This window comes from Artemia sp. Qi Xiang Cuo, unplaced genomic scaffold (assembly GCF_049724085.1).
Source record: "Artemia sp. Qi Xiang Cuo unplaced genomic scaffold, ASM4972408v1 HiC_scaffold_31, whole genome shotgun sequence".
NCBI lineage: Eukaryota > Metazoa > Arthropoda > Branchiopoda > Anostraca > Artemiidae > Artemia > Artemia sp. Qi Xiang Cuo.
Window position 1 is genome coordinate 380,601 of NW_028297440.1, and position 23,871 is coordinate 404,471.

Sequence of the window (23,871 nt, forward strand, 5' to 3'; positions counted from 1 at the left end):
ATGGTTTGTGTTCTCGTCGTTGGTCATACTTCCTACAGCTTGTATGGCTGTATCTACTGCTTGTGACGGGTTAAGCTTTTGGATTTCTAGAGTTTAAAAAACAGGTGTTTTTGGAACTACTGGAGTGATACCTCGCAAGTTTTGCTGCTTTGGATGATTCGTGGGGTTTGGTGGTAGTAGGGGGAAATTGGGGTGATCTGTTAATGATCGACTGTTCTCTTGGTTCCCAACCACTGTTCCAGTTCGAGTTTTTCTTTTTTTGGGCAGTGCTCAGCTTCGTGGCTAGCCTCATGGCAGATAAAGCACAATTTGGGTTGCGTTTCGTAACGAACGAATATTTTTTCATTTTTCCACATGATTGATGGAGGAATATCTTTTGTTATATTCATCAAAGCTGTGGCTCGGCCAGTGAAAACTTCAATTAGTCCTATTCCTTCGTTTTTTTTCCTCCGGATATTTAAAACTTCTCCATAGCCTGCAAGGACCGCTGGGAGATTTTTTTTTTTTTTTTTTTTTTTTTTTTACTATTTTTGGGTATGAAAGTATCATTTGAAACTGTTCGTATTAAATACTGCTTATCATGGTGCAATACGTCCAAAAAAATTTTATGCCATACAGCCCGCGCTACAAGAAGCGACTTTCTATGAAATAGTGGGTCACAAGAGTTGTGGGTCACAAGAATAGTGGGTCACAAGAGTGGGTCAACAGCAAAGAAAAAACGCCATCTTTACTATAAAGTGCTTTGTCTGTTTGTTTCCTCTGCATTCCTTAGAAGGGGGCATGCTCGTTTTTTCTTCACTGGAAGATAAAGATTCAGAGATTTAGCCTGTACAATGTCATTAACTTCTACCAAGTTCTTCGGTTGGCTGTGGGCTTTTGCATCAGTCTTCAGATAATAAAAAATAACTAATATAAAAATATAATCTAAGATAACTCTATCAGATGATAATAAAAATAAATCTGCAATTAGATTTTTGACGTGAAAAATGCAGTTAATAATCATGAAGCGAAGAAGTAGCGGATTGTTTAAAATTTCTTTTAGGCCTTGTTTTCTTCCTATCATAGCTGGAGTGCTATCAGCCGCAACTTTTGGTTAATTAGTTGCGTTCTCTTCAGTGCTTCCACAATCCTCGAATTTTTGGGGACTTCACCGAAAATCTAGCAAAAAACGAAGTGGCAAAACACTTGGGCCTAGGAGCATCAAAGCTTTAAATGATGCCCTATTTTGTGGTGAAATCCGTATTGTTTTAACCGCAATAAAAGATTTACATTGCAACAAAGGGATTTTATTTATACTATTTTATATTTCACTTCGATAGTGATATTAGCACAGATATCGCTTACCTGTTATTTCAAATGATCAAAGGTCCATGTCACTAGAAATCAATAATTTCTTAGACCATACTTTCTTTCCATAAAAAAAAACTTTTAATAAGACAGTGAACTTTCCAAGAAAAAACTAAAACTTTAAAAAAAGAAAGGGGGAGAAATAATATGTGTAAAAATTGTCGACCATTTTTTCTCGTTTTTTTTTGTATTTGTGTTAATTTGGTTAAGCTAATACCTCCCCCCCTCTTCCCCCTTTTTCTGTTGGTAAAGGGCTCTGGTTCCGGATGTGAATTGGAAATATTCGTACTTGCAGTCTCATTTTTGCACAATTTTTCGTGTTTTATCTTTCGAAGTGTACTGCTTTATTAAGTTTTGCCGGTTTTTCGAAATTGATATTTTTTTTTTTTTGAAATCTGAATGTTTACCCCCTTTTTACTCATTTTAAAAATATTATCTCTATTCTAGTGAGTCAGCATGTCAGCCTGTGTCAGCTGGTCTTGTGAACGATATTTTTGATGATCGTCTTCGTGGTGTAGCCATGGGTATTATTAATCTAGGAATTTATATTGGATATGGTCTTTCCTATGCCTTTGGAAACTACATCACCGCTGCTAACATCTTAGATATGGTAAATATCTAGACAAATGTTAAGCGATTTTGATAAGATTACTGAGTATTTTGGTGGGATGAAAAAAAACCTAGGCAGACAGTTGCCTATGAAAATAGCATCAGTTAGATTGAACAACTAATATATACAATTATTCAGACGTTTAAAGCGAAATAAGTTAAAAGAAAAAAAGGTACATAAAATATCAATCAATCAATCAATCATTTATTACCCACAACTACAAGACAACAAGTAGTACAAGTGGATCATAAACATAATAATAAAAAAGAAAAACAAAAAAGAACTCAACAAACACTAGCAATTAAATTAAACTAAGAAAAGAACTGTAAAAGACCGTGGTCAGGGCCAATATTACAAAATGCATCTGCAGAAAGCTTTTTGTGTAGGTACAAATCTAGTGTAGATTTGTACAATGCGTAAATTTTAGTGTAGCTTTTTGTGTAGGTACAATGCGTAAATATAAATCTAGTAGACAGTCTGCAGTCTATTTAAGACAGTCTATATGAGAAAAACCTTAGTTAAAAGACAATATATATATATATATATATATATATATATATATATATATATATATATATATATATATATATAAATATATATATATATATATATATATATATATATATATATATATATATATATATATATATATATATATATATATATATATTCGCTATTAATTGAAATAAACGAAAATTTATTTCAACTTTAAGGAGGACAATATTGATGGAAATGCTAACTTAGGCGGGCTGTTTCATATAAAACTAGCGTAAGATAAAAACCAGTTAAAAAAATAGTAAACGGGAAACTCTTTGAACTATGAATTTCTTGAGTAATTTAACTCACAAAAGAGTATATCGCTAAAATAGATCAACTATAAACTACTAAGACAAACAAAACTCTTTCAACGATCACAAAAATTTTCGGAAATACTTTTTTTTTAACATCACGAAAAATTTGAACTAAGTGTGGCCAAAAACTTGGCCACAACAAATAACCAATGGTTTCTAATCAAGCAACCTTTTATGTAGTGTATTGCACAAAACAAAATTTTATATTCAAAGTTTTGTTTTGCTAAGCTAAAACGAACGCCTAGACTAAAGAGCTTGACAGATGAAGTGTTTTCTTCTAGTATTTGAAGAGCGTATAAGTGTAAAGGATAAACTGGCTTTTACACATAAAATGTGGTGTATTTTTTGCAAATTATTTAAATGCCTACAATGCAGAAATTCAGTGAAGATAATTTACTTGGTCAAGCCATCAGATATTAAGTGAGGCAGTAAGTGTCTCCACAACGTATTGACAAAATTTCTCAAACCGAAAAGTCAGTCTAAAAAACGCTCAAATTGAACATTAACCTAGAAACAATTCTTAGTTTGAAAGCTGACGTAAAATGCTCCCGTATACCGGGCTACAGGGCTAAGGACAATTACCGTCTTTTTTTGCTTAAAAACACTATTTCTGTCCAGTCCTTAAGCCCTGTATCACATCCAGCGTTTGTTGAACTTGCGTTTCATGTCAGGAGTTTTATATTCTACGAAGGAAAAGAAAAATACTAGTTTGGCTAGGAAATTGAAAAGACCTTTAATATAAAAGTAAACAATATTAAACCAAATGTTAAAATAGTTAAGTAATAGTTATAGTAATAGTTAACACTAAGAAATCTGAAATACGAAAATATATTTGAAATGTGCTAGAATATTCAATATAAAATGTATCTGTTGCTAGTCCAATGTATGTATATCAAAAGATGTTTCTCAGTAAAAGCCTCTTCAAAAAGGAGTGGTCAAAACCCTCTTCAAAATTCTTTAAAAAAGGATGGAATATAGGGAATTGCTCGTTATTCATTACTACAAGAAAATAATCACAGGAATCTTTGTGATTGTTGCTAGAAGCGGGTGAATAAGCATTCATCAATAAAAATAAAAACCTCATAAAAAATCAATAAAAACCTCTTAAAAAAGGAAGAGGGATTGAATATAGGGAATCATTCCTTACTCATTGGTAAAAAAAATAATCTCGAAAATTGGCCATTGGCACTAAAATTGGGACAGCAAGCTTACATATTTTTTTTTGCGCTTATAAGCTTACAGTTATTTATAATTCAGTGCATTTCAATTAGGGAGCTGTGGACAATATTATGAATAGACTATACTTAAGTTTTCAACCATAAATAGTATATAGGTAACATTTAAATAATTTATCTACCTGTCAACTCATTTTAACTTCCTGAAATTTTTTGTCCCCTCCCCTTCGCATAAATCCTTCATTATATTCTATATTTCCTATCATTGGTTAGTTTAATTTGTCTCTAGTGTGAGCCGGGGGAGGAGTTTGTGCAGCAATAGGTGGAGCCTATGCTGTTATTTTGACCGTAGGCAGCTTAGTGCTACGATGAGTTGTTAGTAGTATTGTTGTAAGGGTGGAACAAATCTGGCTATTTGGAAGTCAACAAGTCTGGCCAAAATCTAGCTGTAAAGGCAGTAGTTCCACCCTTGTCTTACCCTCGACCTATGTTCTGATGTCGTGGATTTGGAATTATCCCTTCTTTTTCTGCTTTTAGTTTTCTGCGTTTATTTGGATCCCATGTTCAAGCTCTGGATTCCATTGTCCAATTGTCTGGATCCCATTGTCCATTGTCCAAGCTCTAGATCCTAGGGATCCCATGTCCAACCATGTCAAACAATTCTATATTGTTTGATCACACAAACTAAAAAACTTAAAATGGACGAGATAGGGCCATTCCTTAAGGTGCTGCATCCTTTTAAGAATTTATTTTTTGTATAAGTTCCAAGAAAAATGGCAAAATTAGCCCACTTTAGTTTATTTGAGCTATATTATTCACCACTTAAACTAGTATAATGGAAAAGGACCTGCGCACAGACCCTATTATCTACTAGGGCTGTGTAGAATCAGAAGGATTTTTGTCTTTTGGCCCAGTTTTTGAGGAGCCCCCCCCCTCCTATATATAGGTCATATATAGTTTAATTTAAATATACAATATTAGTAATTAGTGGAAGCTAATCATTTCCATTCGTGCTTAAAATTGCGTTAGATGTACTCCTTATACTAAAGAACCGCTTAAGTTCAATAAAACTTTTTTCTTCTCAGGGCTGGCGATGGTCCTATATTATTAGCGGTATTCCTGGCTTTCTCATTGCCGTTTTGCTTTTGTTCACTGCCCGAGAGCCATCTAGAAGGGCAAGTGAGATTGATTCAAGTAAAGAAAAACAAGTGAAACGAAGAAATATTAAGGATGTTGTATTTCAGTTTTTTCGTCCAGTAATACTACTATTATGTACTGCAGCTTCAGTCAGGCATACAGGTATTATTTTGCTTCACTTTTATTTATTTCATAATCTATTCTTTATTTTCTAGATTATATAAAAACATTATAAATATTTATATATTCCACAGAATGTATTTTCTATATTTATTATTCCTATATTTATGTATTCCATAGGTTATATATTCAATATTATTTATTTTCTATATATATATATATATATATATATATATATATATATATATATATATATATATATATTATATATATATATATATATATATATATATATATATATATATATATTATATATATATATATATATATATATATATATATATATATATATATATATATATATATATATATATATATATATATATATATATATATATATATATATATTATATATATATATATATATATATATATATATATATATATATATATATATATATATATATATATATATATATATATATATATATATATATATATATTATAAACTATAATTCCTGGTTTGCTCCGTATAATGGCATTTATTTAGCATAAATTTATTATTTGATTAAAACTATGACTTAACTTAAAAACGAACTAGGGTTTTGCCACTTCCCTCCTAAACATATTCTTAGTATTTTTTATACATATTTAGATGTTTATACACATTTTACATACTTATACATTTTAAACATTTTTAAAACATATTTATACGAATATGCCTCTCATTACAGGCAATCTAACGGTCTTATGTCAATTTTTGAATTCTTGATCAGCATGCCTAACAGTCTTGATAGACACACCTTTCCAAAAACTATCATTACACGCATGTGTCGAAAAGAGAGTCATACATTCTCTTACCATTCATCCGTGTCCCAGCCATTTAAACGTTTGCCTCTTAATTACTTGGACTATATGTCTGGGCTTTTCTCTGTTTACAATCATCCATGTCTTGATGTAACCTCTGAAAACTCCTGCAAAATACTTGATAACTTCAATTCAAAGTATTTTGCTATCAAAGTATTGAAGTTATTTTTATTTTATTTAAAGTATTGAAGTTATTTATATGTGCATGTTTTTACGATTTTTGCATATTTATACATATTTAAACATATATCTTAAAAGTGTTTATATAAAAATACTGATTTATATTATAAACATGTTTATATGTTTTTTGTTCTTTTTTCTAAAGCTGGTTACTGCTGGGCATATTCCACACAAATGTTTTATGATACATATCACCCTGGTGTTGATATTGGAACGTGGATGACACTTGTGTCCATATTTGGAGGAAGTTTTGGAATAATTGCTGGCGGTTTTGTGTCCGATCGAGTTGTCTCTAAAGTTGGACTACATGCCAGAGCCTGGGTTCTAGGGTTGAGTCAGGTATTTTTTTTTTAATAAATAGCTAAAAATGGGGTCAAGGAGGGCAGTTGTCCCCCCAACAATTTTGAAAAATTATTATATAGCCAATGCCCCTTGACTCTCCGGATGGAGACCCCTCTTGTCATACACTTGAAGCAAACTTGAAGGAGCTAATTTTGTTAAGAAGTTGAAACTTCATTGAAAATAAACAATTTTGCTCCCAATACAAAAGCTCCCAATACAAAGTGACACATAATGCTTAGAGAAAAAAACTAGTTACTGAAGTTTAGTCATCAGTGTTTTTGAACTTTCTTTTATGAAACTTCCTGTAGTTTCATTAAGTCTTCATGAAACTTCATGAAGTTATCGTAAAACTTCATATAGTTTTGTTTATGGACCTTCTTTTAAAACCCTAATTATTGATAATCTTACTTTTACATAAACTTTTTTCGCAGGCTGACCAATGTTCTGCGTAGTGCAGGTACCGATGTCCTGATTTTCTGTTTCGACCAGGAATACAATGCGTGGTTAGGGGCAAATTATCCGACGCTTCCCGTGTTTGCCCCCTCCCCCAGATTTCTCCTGGTACCCATTTAGATCTGGGTTGAATATGGCTGAGCTAACAGAGTCACACCATTGACCCACGTTCCAAACTAAATAACTAGTGACACCAGGACTCGAACCCCTGCTCTAAGAATTTAAGCCTAGCGCGCTAACCACTCGGCTAGGACGGCTCCATTACGTTTTTGAAGTTTTCTTTATGAAACTTCTTGAAGTTTCTTTTAGTTTTAGTGAAACTTCATGAAGGCTTCATGAAACTTCATATAGTTTCTTTTATGAAGTTTCTTTTTAAAAAGTAGCAATTGAAGTTCTATCATTTATATCTTTGAAGTTTTTTTTATGAAAATTCATGAAGTATATTTAAGTCTTCATAAAGCTTCATAGATTCGCTTATGAAGTTTCTTTATGATGTTTTTATTGCTCTTATGCAGGAATATGTTTCGTTGGCATATGAAAGTAGAAATACAAGGAGTTCCAAATTGAGAACTCCAATCCAAGATATAGGACTTCTTCTGGTTTCTAATAATGGGGCTGAATTTCGGACTTATATTTATTTTATTTCGGGTGTATACCAAGCATTCTATTTTTGATTAACTTTTTGGTATTGCACAATTTTCAAAGATATTTCGTACTTCTTAAACATATTTTATTGTGCCAAAATTATTTTATTTTATTTGTGATTTTTTTTATGTGTTATTACAAAATTATTTGTGAGGTATTTTATTGTGCCATATTTTATTGTGCCAAAAAGTGTTATTGTGCCAAAAAGTGTTATTGTGCAAAAAAAAGTGTGAGCACAAATAAAATTTGTGCTCCTTCTTTATGTCAAACTCGCAATAAATTGCCTATAGCTTGGGTTCACTGCAGCCTGTACTAGGCTATTACAGCCCATATACTAGTTGCAGCCTACGCCAGCCTGCTAGGCATTGCACCCTTTGTCTTATGCCATAGTTTATTTTACAATTACCATGTTCTATATACCATTCTATTTCTTGCATACAATTTCTTGAGGATTCAGAAGCCATATCGGTTATTTCTGTATTTTGAGTTATTTTAGGTGTTAGGTTCAAAACATTTGGTTGGTTTATAATTTTGTCATTCCAAAAGTAAATTCTTAAAGAACAAAAATCAATGATAGGGCTAAAACCAAAGAGTATGAATAATTTATAAGAGTGGAACTGGTGACCATCTATCAAAAAAACTATTACCACTGTCTAGCGTTTGGTGACACTTGACACTTTTTTCAGTGTTACAATAACAATATTTAATTTAATTAGTGTAATTGGTAAAATTAGGCTTGTAATAAGATTCTGATATCAGTTCCTGACAGAATAATCATTAAAAAGCTTAAAGAAGTGTCGCCAAATGCTAGATGGCGTTGATAGTCTTTTTTTTTGTTGACACCAAGTGTAATTTCCCACTCTTATAAATTACTCTTACTCTTTGGCGCAAAACGGTAAAAATACTTTGACTGCTTAAAAGAGAAGCTAATTTAACCACATCCTTATTAATATGTAACCTACATGAACATATTTTCCATGGCGAGTTCTTTATAGTCAAAAACAGCAATATATTTTCTTTGTCAATCCTCAGGGATGTTTATTAGTAAGGTTTGGGTTAACTGATTCGGTGTCCGACCTACTGATGCGTTTTTCCCTTGTTAGAGACAAAATTGCTCTACAAGATAAGAAACTTAAATTCACAGATTTTGGAGAAAAAATAATTTTCCACTTTTTAGTTTATTTTGAAAACAAGTTTTTAAAAACTGTATGTATTATTTTTACAATAAAAAGGATTATTCAGACCCAGACATTATATTTATTTATTGTATGTCATTTTTCAAGCTTGTCATCTGACGGGGTTTATTCTTTATTTATTTTTTTATTTTTTTTATTGACATAATGTTGCATGTGTTTTTTTTATTTGCACTTAACCTCCTTCTAGTCCTTACATTCTTCTTTGTTAACAAGTGACTGTGTTGAAGCTCATTGAGACTTTGCCTTTCATCTTACCCCAACACTTAAAAATTAAGATATAGACAATATTTAGCCTCACTACACCCCCCTCCCTTCCCTCTAGTGTTACTCCCTCAAGGACAACTCCCTTCCCGAGTTTGTCCATACGGATCCAAATTTTGATCCGATAGAAAAAGTCCAATTTTGAAGCCAAATGCTTTATCTCGTGTTGGTAAACAAATAATGACTCACTTTTGTGTTAAAGGGGAACTTCTCTCCATAAAGGGGAAGGTGTTATCCATGGGGGAAGGGGGAACGGGATTTAAATTCCCTCCCTCTGAAATTTTGTCCCCCCCCTGAACAAAAATCCTTGATAAACCCTTGACTCGTATTGATTTTCCACAAAAAAAAAAAATGTTGGAGGTTTACATTCTTCGATCCGCAAAAAGTAGGAAATAATCCAAATTTTCTAGCATAAGAATCCTAATTTAGAATTTGGGATGATTGTTAAAATTCAAAATGAAACTTTTCAGAAATCAAATTGATATATATTTTCTTGTTTCTCAGGACGAAAAAAATAGTATCAAGTCGGAACTAAAGAAGAATTACTTTTTAATTGGTATTATTCAACATAGTGTTTCTTCGGATAAAAAAAAAAGTACTTAAAAACAAGCAACAGCTAATTATCTGTTGTCTCAAGCCACTTTTTAGTTCTTTATGTAGTCTTTTAAAATAAGTGAATCTATTATGGCATAAACATTTATTCGATTTGGAATAAAAGCTGAAATAATTTTTTTTAGCTATTGGCTGCTCCCTTTGCTATTGGTGTTCTACTTCTGCCCGCGCCATATACGTTTATATCTTTACTAATTTCTTATATTTTTGGTAAGTTTTATTTTATATTGATTTTCTTATGGTTGCTTATCGTCTCTTATTGCTTATAGTTAATCCTCTATCATCTATGTACTTCTTTGTTTCTTTGGAATGCTCCTTAACTTTTGCTATTTCTTTTGCTAAAAACATGAAGGATTTAAAGTTTTCAGACAATATTATATCTTTTATTTGTAACAAACAAGAGCGTTATGATTCCGATTAAAATATTTGTTTTTTATCGGTTGATTAAAAGGGATATAAAAGGTAAAAAAAGGTAAATAATACGGCATTGGACTTTACAATCCCTACCGACGGTACTGATCTCCGTTTCTTGACCCTTCAGCCAGGAGGTGCAATGGGGGGCTGGGGACCAACCATCCTGTGCTTTCGCACACAATAAGCTACAAAATATTAACTATTTCTTTTTTGTTGTTGTTACCTCTGAAGTTGAAACAGAATGAAAACTGTAGGTCTCCTCGTTCGCCTGCGAGTTCAGGGGACTTGTGGGTCATTGTGGTTTCAATTCCAAAACTCGGTAGCCCCCATAAGACTCTAAGCAAGCAGACCCTATTAGGCTTATTTCCCTTGTTTACCTGTGAGTCTAAGCGAATTCAGCTCCTCCGTTTTGCATACGGTGTCCAGTGGACATTATCCGCCATGAGTCAGCCAAGAAATCTCAGTTATCCCCATTGTAGTTCCTGTGGGCTCTCCCAGTAGGCAAAGCTCATATAATATGTACATTCTCTGTTTCCCTGAATCGCCTGAAAGTCCTGTGGACATAATCAGTCATAAATCTTAGAAAGTATTTTATTTCGGGTCTCCAAAGGACTTTAAATGGCTCATAGAATTGGAACTTAAATCTGGCCTAGGATGGATGGATGATTGACTATCTATCAAACGAAATTCCATGTAGGTGGAATTATAATTCATGCATATATAATTATAATTCATATAATTATATTTGTATTTCATAATAATTCATTCATTGTAAATTTCTATAATATCCATTTTCTAGAATAAATTTCTATTCCTTTTCATTCTGGCTCAAAATTTTTATTCTGGCTCAGTTAGAATCCTCTGTATATTCTTTTTGATTTCAAAATGGCCAAAAGACTTCTGTGGATAATGGTTTAAGACACTGGTGACCTGCGAGACAAATAATTAGTATGCTGTGATAGTGGAAGTGAAACTGAATTATTAGATTAAATTCTCTATTTTATTGAATTAAACCGTCAAGCTTATACAATAGTTTTTGAATATACTGGATTTTCTTGTTAAAATCTAAAGGTCCAACAGCATTTTCATTCAAAGCATATACTAAAGCTTCCAAAGAGACTCCAACAAAAAAAGGAGGGCGCAAAAAGGAGGGCGGAGAATCACTGATGTGACCCTCCGTCCACAGTTGTGCATTAGCACACCTAATAATATGTTAATGGTTAATAATATTAGTTCTGTTACAGTAGGCAATTTATATTTTTAGCGTAGCAGGATAACCTTTATTTGTGCTCAGGAGCACAAATAGCACTACTCTCAGGAGCACCACGAGAAGGTTGTCACCAATACCCCCTAATTTAACTTTTAAAGATGGATTGTCGTTTCAATGACACTATCTTTTTGTTTTTTATTGAGGGAGAGTGGGAGGGGGGGGGGGGTATAATGTATTTTTCAAAATATAGGGGGAGGGGTACGTTTATTGTTTTCCTTTCTATATTATTGCTTCTTTCTTCTATTTTCCCGCTTTATTGAAATAGAATTATAATTATTCTCCGATCGCTGGGATTTAAAATTAACGAGACTTGTCATTTTTGACTGACCTGGAAATAACTCAACTCGATATTGAAAAAATAGACGAATTAAGAAAATGGGTCGAATTGAGAAGACAATGCCTGAAATTAAGACATTAATCTTAGTGCAGAAGGATACCATATAATAAAGCTGAATAAATAAGAAATATTAATCACATAAACTCCAAAGAATTAAAAGGAACTAAATTTGTGTTAATAAACAGTGAAGAATGTGAGTAATTTTAGAAATTATGCCTAAGAAACGCTAAAAATGGTAAAATAGGTTATAAACAATTGAACGCACAATCAAAACTGTGTTAATTAGCTGGCCTAATTAGTGAATAAATCGACCTTGATTCAAATTCATTCAGAAATACCCATGAAAATGATTATTCGTTGACTTGCCAATTTTATTAATTTCATCTTGCTTTTTGCTGCCAGATATTTAAACAACTTTGTCTAATTTTCGTAAACTGTTGTTTCCTTTCTCATTTTTTTTTCACTATCCCACTTGCACCCTTTTATATGTGTATTAATTAAAACAACTTTTTCACAAAATAAGTTTGCAAAGAAAAGTAAAGAACTCAATTAAACAAAAAAGAGCAAAAATAAAATCAAATAATCTACCAAGCGTGAAACTACCACAAATCAGCATTGGTAAATAAATGAAACCCAAAACGAACAGAAATTACAATAAATAACCGAGTAAAAACTCAAAACGAGCAGAAATTAACATAAGTTGGCCTCAAAACCCCTATGCCTTCCCCAGGCCAGAACATAATTTGCACTTTACGGAAAAAAATATACATGTTTTTACTTTTATAACTTCAATAAATCAAATAATATTAACATTTTGATTACTAAATATCAGTATATGTATATTAAACTGACCATGCACATTCAGTTTCATGTATTTAGTTTTCGGCCATGGCAATACCAATGGTGTACTTTTTATTTCGATTAGATTTTTTTTCAAAACATAAATAATTTTGGGCTACTATGGGCCAAGTTTCGCCCTCTACTAGTGGCTGCAACAACGATATATATATATATATATATATATATATATATATATATATATATATATATATATATATATATATATATATATATATATATATATATATATATATATATATATATATATAATACGGACAAAAGAGCCGACATTGATTATTTTCTATCATTTCCTATCATTTTCTATCATTTGAATTTCCAATCAAATGAGCCCTTTTTGAAATTTCTACGACAACTTTCTATATAAACCTTATGTGCCCCCAGGGCATAACTTTCAAACCTTGAACTGAAGGCTCTGATGGGGTTATCATCCAAAAACATCTAATTTCCAGAACCGTCGACTACGTTGAACAAAATGGTATCTCAAAATTATGATTGGATGTATTTGGGGAAATGGTGGGCGTGAGAGGGGGGTTAGTTGCCCTTCAATCACTTTCGACTTAAAAAGGGCACTAGCCATTTCAATTTTCAATCGAGTGAGCCCTTTTTGAAGTTTCTACGACAACGCGTTCTATAAAAACTTTATATGTCCACAGGGCATAACTTAAAACAATTGCCCTGAGGGCTGTGGAGGAGTGTCCTCTTCAAAGACATAATTTCTATCTGGAAATCAACAACTCTGACCAAAATGGCTATCCCAATACTTTGATTAGATGTGTTTTGGGAAAAGGGCGAGACAGGGGGGTTAGTTGCCCTCAAATCACATTCGACTATTATAAAGGGCACTAGAACTTCGAATTTCCAATCGAATGAACCCTTTTTCAAGTTTCTACGCCAGAGATATCAATAAAAACTTACATGCCCCCAGGGTATAACTAATATTCCTTGCCTTGAAGACTGTGGGGGGAGTGTCCTGCTCAAAGGTATAATTTCCTGAACTTTAAACTGCGTGGAACAAAATTGCTATCTCAAAGTTTTGATCGGATGTATTGGGGAAAATGGTGGGCGTGGAAGGGGTGTTAGTTGCCTTCCAATTACTTTCGACTATTAAAAAGGGCACTAGCCATTTCTGTTTCTAATCGAATGAGCCCTTTTTGAAGTTTCTACGACAAAGCGTTCTATAAAAACCTTATACACCCTGGGCATAACTTACAACCCTTGCCCTGAGGGTTGTGAGAGAGCTGTTATCCACAAAGACCTAATTTACAGAACTTAAAACTAACTTGAATAAAATGACTATCTCAAATGTTTGATTGGGTGTGTTTGGGGAAAAGGTGGGTGTGAGAGGGGTGTTAGTTGCCCTCCAATCACTTTCGACTATTAAAAAGGGCACTAGCCCTTTGAACTTCCAATCGAATGAGCTTTTTTTGAAGTTTCTACGACAACGCCTTCTATAAAAACCTCATATGCCCCCAGGGCATAACTTACAACCCTTGCCCTGAAGGCTGTAGGGGAGTGTCCTTCTCAAAAACATAATTCCTATCTGGAAATCAACTGCGCTGAACAAAATGGCTATCTAAAAATTTTCATTGGATGTGTTTCGGGAAATGGTGGGCCTGGAAGGGGTGTTAGTTGCCCTCCAATCACTTTCGACTATTAAAAAGTGCACAAGCCACTCCAATTTCCAATTGAATGATTCGTTTTCGAAGTTTCTACGACAATTTCTTCGATACGAAGTGCCCTGCTCTAAAGGAAAAAAATAATAAATAATACATTGTGCCAACATCGTTCTTATGTGCCCTCAGGGCATAACTTACAACCCTTGCCCTGAGGGCTGTGAGGGGGTTGTCATCCTCAAAGACCTAATTTACAAAACTTAAAACTAGCTTGAATAAAATGACTATCTCAAATGTTTGATTGGGTGTGTTTGGGGAAAAGGTGGGTGTGAGAGGGGGGCTAATTACCTTCCAATCACTTTCGACTATTAAAAATGGAACTGGTCATTTCAATTTCCAATCGAATGAGCCCTTTTTGAAGTTTCTACGACAACGCGTTCTATAAAAATCTTATATGCCCTCAGGGCTTAACTTACAACCCTTGCCCTGAGGGCTATGAGGGGGTTGTCATCCTCAAAGACCTAATTTACAAAACTTAAAACTAGCTTGAATAAAATGACTATCTCAAATGTTTGATTGGGTGTGTTTGGGGAAAAGGTGGGTGTGAGAGGGGGGTTAGTTGCCCTCCAATCACTTTCGACTATTAAAAAGGGCACTAGCCCTTTGAACTTCCAAGCGAATGAGCCCTTTTCTAAATTTTTATGCTACCACCTTCTATAAAGACCTCATATGTCCCCATGGCAGAGTTTACAACTGTTTGCATCATGGCTGTGTGGGAGTGTCGTCTTCAAAAACATCATATATATCAGGAAAAGAGTAATTTTGAACAAACTAAGTATTTAAAAATTTTGATCGGATGTGTTTCGGGAAAAGGGGGGTCAGAACGAGGTTCTAGTTACCTTTCAATCACTTTCGACTATTCAAAAGGGCACAAGCCAATTCAATTTCCAATTGAATGATTCCTTTTCGAAGTTTCTGCGACAATTTCTTCGATACGAAGTGCCCTGCTCTAAAGGAAAACAATAATTGATAATACGTTGTGCCAACATCGTTCTTATATGCCCTAAGGGCATAACTTAAAACCCTCGCCCCAAGGGTTGTGGGGGAGTGTCCTCCTCAAAAACATATTTTCTATCTGGAAATCAACTACGCTGAACAAAATGGTTATCTCAAAATTTTGATTGGATGTGTTTTGGGGACTGATGGGCGTGGGCGGGGGCTAGTTGCCCACCAATCACTTTCGACTATTAAAAAGGGCACGAGCCACTCCAATTTTCAATCGAATGAGCCCTTTTCGAAGTTTTTACGACAACTCCTTCGATACGAATTGCCCGGGTATGGAGAAAAAAAAATACATAGTTGTAACATCGTTCTTTACTTAGGTAGCGCTATTGCGCTGCCTATGATTATGGCGTTGTATGTGTATGCTCAAGCACCCTACTAAATTGTGCTTGTATATATTTTTTATTTTTATTTTTTGTATGCGATGGGATCAAAACTGCCAAACTGACTTAGATGACTATTTTCTTCAGTAGCATATTATGTCCCACCTATATACAATTTTTTGCTTCCTTGCCTGGTATACACCACAACTCTCTACTTAATGTAGCCTACGTGTAAAATTTTAGAGCCATTGTATGATCGTAGTTTGTGTTCTCCCCTAATATTTGATTGAATATAGCATATTCCTGTTTCATATAGTATTTAGTACTACTAACGCTAGCAACTCACTACAACACCAATCCGCCTGGGGTCAAAACAGTTGCGCATGCTCCTCCATCACAGGCTATTCAAAGCCCCCCTCGCAGGAAGGCTGGCTGACATGGACAATAAAAAGATGCATCGAAAAATTAGTCTATATTTTGCTATTAAGTCTAAAAATTATTCAAGTAATTAATATATACTTTTTGGTTTTAGCTGAGACGTGGTTTGGAATTTTGTTTGCTGTCCTAGTAGAAGTACTACCTTCCTATATGAGCTCAACCACAATTGGGGTTTTCTTGTTTATTATGAACAACATTGGAGGAAATTTGCCCGTGATTGTGGAGCCTTTGAAGCAGCTAATGGGCTTCCGTGGAGCCTTACTCCTTCTTTACCCCGGATTCTATATCATTAGTAAGTAAAACAAAAATTACAGTAGCTAAAAATAACAGAAAATAAATCGAGTCTTATTGGAGCCTTTGAAGTAGCCGATAGGTCTTGAGGAGCCTTACTCCTTTTCCATCCTGGCCTCCATATAATGAGTAGTCGAAACTTAAATTCTATATGTATAGACAAACAAGTATGACAGAGAAAAGAAGGAGCCTTTGAAGCAGCTTTTAGGATTCCATTGAGACTTACTTCCCCAGTAACGAGTAATTAAACTTAAATTATATTATTAGGTGAACGGAAAATTAACGGATCCTTTGAAGTATTTAATAGGAATTCAAGTGCCTTGTACCTTTGTGGAGCTCTTGAAGCAGATAACAGGATTCCGTGGAGCCACACAGGCTCCTTCTTTCTTCACACAGGCTTCTGTGCTATTAGTTTTTAAAACTGAAATTGCTTAATATACCTGAAAATTAATGGAGCCTTTGAACCAGGAAATTGGCCATCAAAGAGCCTTGCTTATTCTCATCCTGACTTTCATATAATTAATGGGTAATTATAAATATAATTATTTTTGAAAATAAATGGAATGAAAATGGAACAAATATTGGAATATAATTATTTTGATCAATATATAATTGAAAATAAAAGGAGCCTTCCAGGATTCGAAACATCAAATGAGCTCCTAAGTAGTGTTTTTAAATTACGTAACTAACCAAAGACAAACCAATATCTCAGTTTTAAAAAGCTTCCTCGTTAGCTATTATTACAGTAGAAAGCTTGAACAAAACTGGTTAAAAGCGAAATCTTCTGACACATTTTGTAATGATGCTTTCAAAAAGATATTTTCTTTTAGCTGCGAAAGCCATGTCCAAACTCAATATCTAACACAATGTAAAAGTTTTACATGGTTAAAAAAGATATAACTTTTCAGAACATCTCACCCATCCCACTCCCCTTATTAATAAGTAAAATATAAAGTATGTAACTGAATAAAAAAATAGATCCTTCGAAGTAGGTAATAGGATTAACGGGCCTTGCTCCTTCTCTGCTCAAAACTCAATGTTATTAGTATTTACAGCTTATCTTACGTACGTGAATATCAGAAAAAAAATATCAGGTTGGTAATTCCGAAGGCTCCTTGGCTTCCGAGGAGACTCCTTTTCTCTCTATCCAGGTTTCTTCATAATTGGTAAGTAAGTTTAGCTGCTAATGGGCTCCCAAGGAGTCCTGCTTCTATTTCGTTTTAGGATGTCTATTATTTCTAAGTAGAGCTTAAATTACGTATGTAACAGGATTCGAATAGAGTCTTTGGAGAAGGTAATAGACATCGGAGCTCGGTTCCATATTATTTTTTAAGGAGACTCGTGCTACCACTCACCTGTGGTAAAACATAACTTTATAAGCCGTAAATATATTTAAATGTAAACAATAATAGATATAATAGAAAATGTAAATATAATTGAAAAATGTAAAATGTAAATATAAAACGTAAATGTAAATATAATAGAAAATGTATGTTCCATGTGTAGCACCTTCAGGCTCTTTACCAAAGAAGTATAATTATAAGATTTTCTCAGGTTGGACATATCATGGTTGCAGTGGTAACCACAACCTATTAATGAACGAACGTTGGTCCATAGTAACCAAAAACTAAAAACGCGTTTAAAAAAACTGGCAATTCAGAAAAAATTGCCATTTCTAGTTGATTCAGGAATGATAGACATGCGACAGACATACTTGTGAGCCCACCTCCGAGATATCGTTGTGCAACGTTTTCCTTTGCAGTTCAATGTGATTTTGGCTGTTCCTTGTTCCATGCCTTTTTCTATAGTTGTTATAGATACCTTGTCTTACAGATACCCTTCACAACAGCCAAAAAAAAGTCAAGTCTTCTACTAATATGACACCAGAAAATTTGCACGACCTAAAAATGCTGTCTAATCTCCGCAAAGACCCGTCTATTGTAATAATTAAAGCAGACGAAACCAGTTAACTAGTTGTCAAAGATACGACAGATTATGACAACAGAATTTATTCGTGCTTAAATGACAAACCTAAATCACCCCACAAATATACAATAAATTTTTCTCCCGTGGTAGCTTTTGTCAAAAATTTTACGGTTTGCCAAAATTACCTAAACAAGGCATTTCCTTAAGGCCTTTCGTTGCATGCATGAAAGCCCCCGCTTCCAATATCAGAAAATGACTCTGTACAGCCTTCAAACCTTTGCTTTATTCCCAAAACTCCTACTTAAGTAATTCGTTAGATTTAGTGAAAAAACTTAAAAATATAAGTAGATCAGATAACATAGTAGTAAGTATTTTTTGAATTGTTTTTATGTATACAAATATTGATTTGGCAAAATCTGAGCAATTATTGAAAAATAAAATAAAACAAAATAAAATAAAATAAAATAAAACAAAGTGAGGCTTTAATGATCTTAATTAATCGTTATAATAAGTATTCAATATTATTTTCAGTTCATTAATTCTTTTTATCAACAAATAAAGGGTCTGCCAATGGGTGTTGCTCTATCAGAATTACTGGCAAATATCTACATAAAACATCTTGAAAATCCACCTTGAATATTTTTTAAACATATCTATTGGGGACGTTACATAGATGACGTAATATAACTTTGAACTTATGGGGAAAATAAACTTAGGTTTTTTTTAGATCACCTTAATACATATGAAAGGAATTTACAGTTTATTCTGGAAATTGAAAATGCAAATAAAATACCGTATCTAGATGTGTTATTTATTCGTAGCATGAATAAACTGGATTTTACTGTTTACAGAAAACCAGCACAAAACAATAAACATCTCCATTTTAAGTAAATTCACCCCCAAAAGTTAAAAGAGCTGTTGAAACTTCTCTCGTCAATCGTGCCCTAAACATTTGCTATAAACCTCACATCATAGCAGCAGGGCCGTCACGTATGGGGGGAAGCCCTCCCCCCATTGTTTTTGATCACTCGGTAAGAAAAGAAAAGTCGGTAAAATTGTGGAGCTTCGCGGCACGGTTTTCCCGACGCCACTAAAATTGTTTGTTCGGTCCTATAAAGACCACGAAAATACTGACATGTCATCTATAGAAGTTTCGAACTTGGTCGGTAAATGCAGAAGTTTTACAGACTCCTGCCGTGATTTTACAGATGGTGCCACAATTTTCCATTTGGTTGAATAAACAGTATTTAAATAGTGCCATGATATGTACCAAAATTTGAATCTCGGTTGGTAAATGTAGCGATTTTACCGACTCATGCAGTGATTTTACATATTGTATTCGTACCAGGCATTATGCTAATTTTTTTGCGGTAAAAATGACCAGCCAATCGGTAAAACCTCTTCCCCCCTCCCCCCCCTCAACCATTTTGGCTAGTAACGAGCCTGCATAGCAGAACTAAATTTATCAGAGATATATTTTTTAGGTGCTATTTAAATATGCCAAAAACACTCAAGAATTGAAGTTATCTTAATCATAATGATTAGTTAGGATAATTATAATGAAATATACCAAAACATGATGAAAATATAATACTTTATTCACAAAATTATAGAAGCTACAGAAGAAAACTACGGAAAGCAGATCGCCCAGAACGCATTAAACCACCTCTTACTTAGCCTCTTACCTTACTTAACCACCTCTGTATATTAAATATTTAATTAAAATATACCTGCACCGTAGTTTTTCTCACTGAGACTAAGCTAATTATAGCCAAATGCGAAAGGGAAACCGGTTTTTCTCAGATCAAACAGATCCAACTTCTCGAGCGTTTTCGGGATATTTAGCAAGTATCATTTCTTGGAAACAGTTATCCCGTATGTAGTATTTACTAATAACTTTGAAGTAATGAATTTCCTAAACTCTGGTGAAGATAAAACCCCAGTTACTCGCCAAAAAGGGATTTATCAAATACCATGTGACTGCGGCAATTACTTTGTTGGTAGAACCCACCAGAATTTGGAAAAACACCTACAGCAATTTAAAGATGGCTTAACCAAAGCCCTAAATTCGAATATTGTTAATATTTCTTTTGATTCTGCGTTAAGCTGCCAAGTTTTTGATAACCCCAGCCATAAAATACCTTTTGAAGAAACCTGCCTTATTAGCAATGACTTAGGCATAAACCAGGCTGTTCGTGAGGCAATAGAAATTAAACTCAAGGTAAATAACTAAATTTATTTAAATAGGGATAGGAGGCAGTATTCACTCAATGTTTTGTACACAAATTTAACTAGAAACAATTTGACAAAATGTATTAAAAAATTAGTGAACCTCTGTGAACCTCAATAGTCAATACCAGTGAACCTCTTTTTAAGAAACCTTTGAGGTTAGCTGCCAAAAAGGGAAGAATAGCATTGTGAGCGCGTTACAAATTATTTTTATTTCACTTGAATGAATTGCCTCGTTTCGTCTCATTTTATCTGTCAGCCCTGATTGAACTTTGTTCAAGTGAGGATTCTGGGACTTAAAAAAAAAAAATTAGTTTTAAAGGTAGTATTTTTATGTAATTTTTTTAATATATTCATTTGTTTTTGCTGAAAAAATCCCTATTGTTCCACCGTTGTTTGTGTTTATCCGTTCATTTAGCTGTTTTTTTTTTTAGCAAAATCGTTTTTTTTCTTGCGTAATTTTACATGTGTCTTAGATACTAAAAACGACACGACCGCTCCTGGGTGGAAAATGATTTAAATTATGGCCTTGAAATATATATAAATATGACATCACTCACATGATTTTTTTTTTCAAAAATACGGCTCTAAACGAATTTTCCCAAATTCGCTACCTATCGAGCTCGCTTTTTTCAGGCCAGAAAATCCCAGGGTGAAAATACTAAAAAAACGAAAAATATGGAGCAGTGGAACTGTTTAAAAAAAAATATATACATAAATTAGTACATATACAGTCGTTCGTTTAAATACAGTAGAATATAGATACCAATAGACAAGTTTTATCATAGGCAGCGCAATAGAGCTTCCTAAGTAAAGAACGATGTTGGTACAATGTATTATTTATTTATTTTTTGTTTAAAAGAACGTTTTGGAAGTGTATTTGGTACTGGTCTATAATATAAAACACACTCGAAAAATGAAGTTTGGTGAATGCTAATGAAATAAAACAAAATTATGATTAAAATGTGATAGTTTAGAAACAAATTTGGGCAATATATTTGAACCTTAGGGGGGTGGGGTAAAGCACATCATATATTAAATACGTCACTTAAACTAACCTATTTTAGCCTATCCAAAGCTATTTAAGCCAATGAAAAAAAATGATGAAAATAGAATACTTTTTAGCAAAATTGTGAAAACTACAACTTGGAAATATGCTCCCAGAAAGTAGAAATGTCCTCAAGAATCGCATTACATTGAAATCGGTCTTCTACCTTTACTGCCGCCCGCCACATGTACTCTACTAAAGATCAATGTTAATGATGGCGGGACGTACCTCGGTGTCGTTTGTTCCTCTACTTTGCGGAACCCCACACTCTCTCTTCTTTTTTGAGTAGAGGAGCCGGTTTCCGGGTTGACAAAATTATTTTTGTGGTTCACTTTCAAATGAGTGAAACCTGCTTTTTCCAGCTCAGTTGTGTTGTAGCCCTTCCAAAAATATGAAATGATTCTTGAACATCCATGGTGAGCACTGTATTCTATCACTAGTCAAAGCAAACTAACCGGTGTCCTAAAGAATCGCGTTAATAATGAACTAAAATGAACTAAGTCAAGAATCGCGTTATAAATGAACTTTTATTTGTCTTTGAGACGGTCAGCCGACGCCTTAGCTCCCAATTTAGTAAATCACAAATGACCTTAACAATTGTGCTAATAAAGCATTCTATTTTCATTATATTTTATTGTCACCAAACTTCCCTTCTCGAGTGTGTTTTATATAATACACAAGTACCGTGTATTTTGATATCCGCATGTTTATCAAAGCTCTAAATTGAATTATGTTGGTTCGCACTTTCTGTATTATTTTCACTTGTTAACTGCGACCTCTACTTTATTTCAATAAAAGTAACATTCCAAAAATTACAAAATGATTATAAACGTTAGGTTATCTATTTGAAAGTTTGTGCTCAGGGCAAATGCCCTCTCTGTCCCTGCTCTAAAACCGCCTCTGCGCTGATGTCACTTTTAATGCCACTTTTTTGTTCAGGTGCTCTTCTTTTTATATTTGCGGGATTCTCGCTTCGAGGCTCAGCTACGGCAGATGACCCAGAAAAACAAGTACCTGAAGCACTAATGGAGCCGATTTCTGGCAATGAATGACCAACTCCATTCGTTCCTTGATAAATATTTACTATTATTTATGGGTCTCACGTTAACTTAAAGGTGTCTCAAAAGTCTTTGAAACCGATTAATATATCCTACTATTGGGAACTAGTAACTTATGTTAGTTTGGTAAAAAAAAAAAAGAAAAAAGAAGCCTTCCGAGAAAGAGGCTAAAGCTACTTATAAAAACCTAGATAAATTTAATTTATTCTGTAATTAATCTGTACTCTCTTTTTATTTTAATTAATCCTTCAGAGTTCAATGCAAAGGATTCTATTTTAATTCATTTTTCATTTTTCTTTCATTGGGAATGAGGGTTGATAGCGAAAAAGAAACTGAACTTTTTAAAATCAATATATTCCCAGGAAAAATATTAATTAAAAAACATTAGAAATAACGCATATTTTTTTGCGCTAAACACATTTTTTTAAATCTAAGGGACCAATTATATTCAAAATGTACGTATTTAATATTTTTAAATGAATACAGCACATGAAAAAAAATCGGACGTTTTTCTATTCGACAACTAATGCATTAAAAATCTAAATCAGTCACATAAATCTTCTAATTTGTAATCCATCTTTACAGGGATGTATCCAGGATTTTTTTTTCTTGGGGGGGGGGGGGGGGGCTACACAAAATACTAAAAGAAACGCATTTGTTTATATCCATTTTGTTAAGTTTTTACGAGTCAGACAAACGTTACAGAGGCGGGGGGTGGGTTCAAACCCCCTACTCCCTCCCTGGATACAGCCTTGCTTCCCTATCTACTTACAGATTCGGTTAAGTTGGCTCCTTAAGGGTTCAAGTATCAATATACAAAAAATACATTATAATTAGACTATACAGGAGAAAGTATTTTAGGCTTTGGAATCGTAATACCTTTAAAAATTATATTGCTTAATTTGGTCAATTTAAGTCTATTATATTGACTATTTTGGTCAATTTTATTGGCTATTTTTGTCAGGTCATGCTTAGCTTATGATCTAAGCCAAATATTCACTCAAATAAAGGATTTTTTTTGAAAAAATCATCTTTGGGATTTGGCAATGTTTATGCAAAACCGAAAAACTCCCTTAAAAAAGTATTTTATGCTAGACCCCCCTCCCCCCAACATTAAAATTTGCAAATCAAAATGAAGTTTCATGCAGTGTTGGTCACCTCCCTTCTGAGAGAACCCTTGCTTCTTCCATTGCCAGTTGCTTCTT

General features: G+C 33.6%; 1 protein-coding gene across 1 annotated transcript; it reads left to right on the forward strand.

Moving 5' to 3' along the window:
• LOC148938920 (uncharacterized) lies at positions 1 to 23,205 on the forward strand. Its single transcript, XM_089107438.1, has 7 exons — positions 1 to 41; positions 1,795 to 1,957; positions 5,069 to 5,282; positions 6,433 to 6,626; positions 9,922 to 10,006; positions 16,209 to 16,406; positions 22,548 to 23,205. Exons 1-7 carry the CDS (start codon positions 1 to 3, stop codon positions 22,658 to 22,660), a joined length of 1,008 nt encoding a protein of 335 aa, XP_088963564.1. The 3' UTR covers positions 22,661 to 23,205.
• Positions 23,206 to 23,871: the final 666 nt, after the last annotated feature.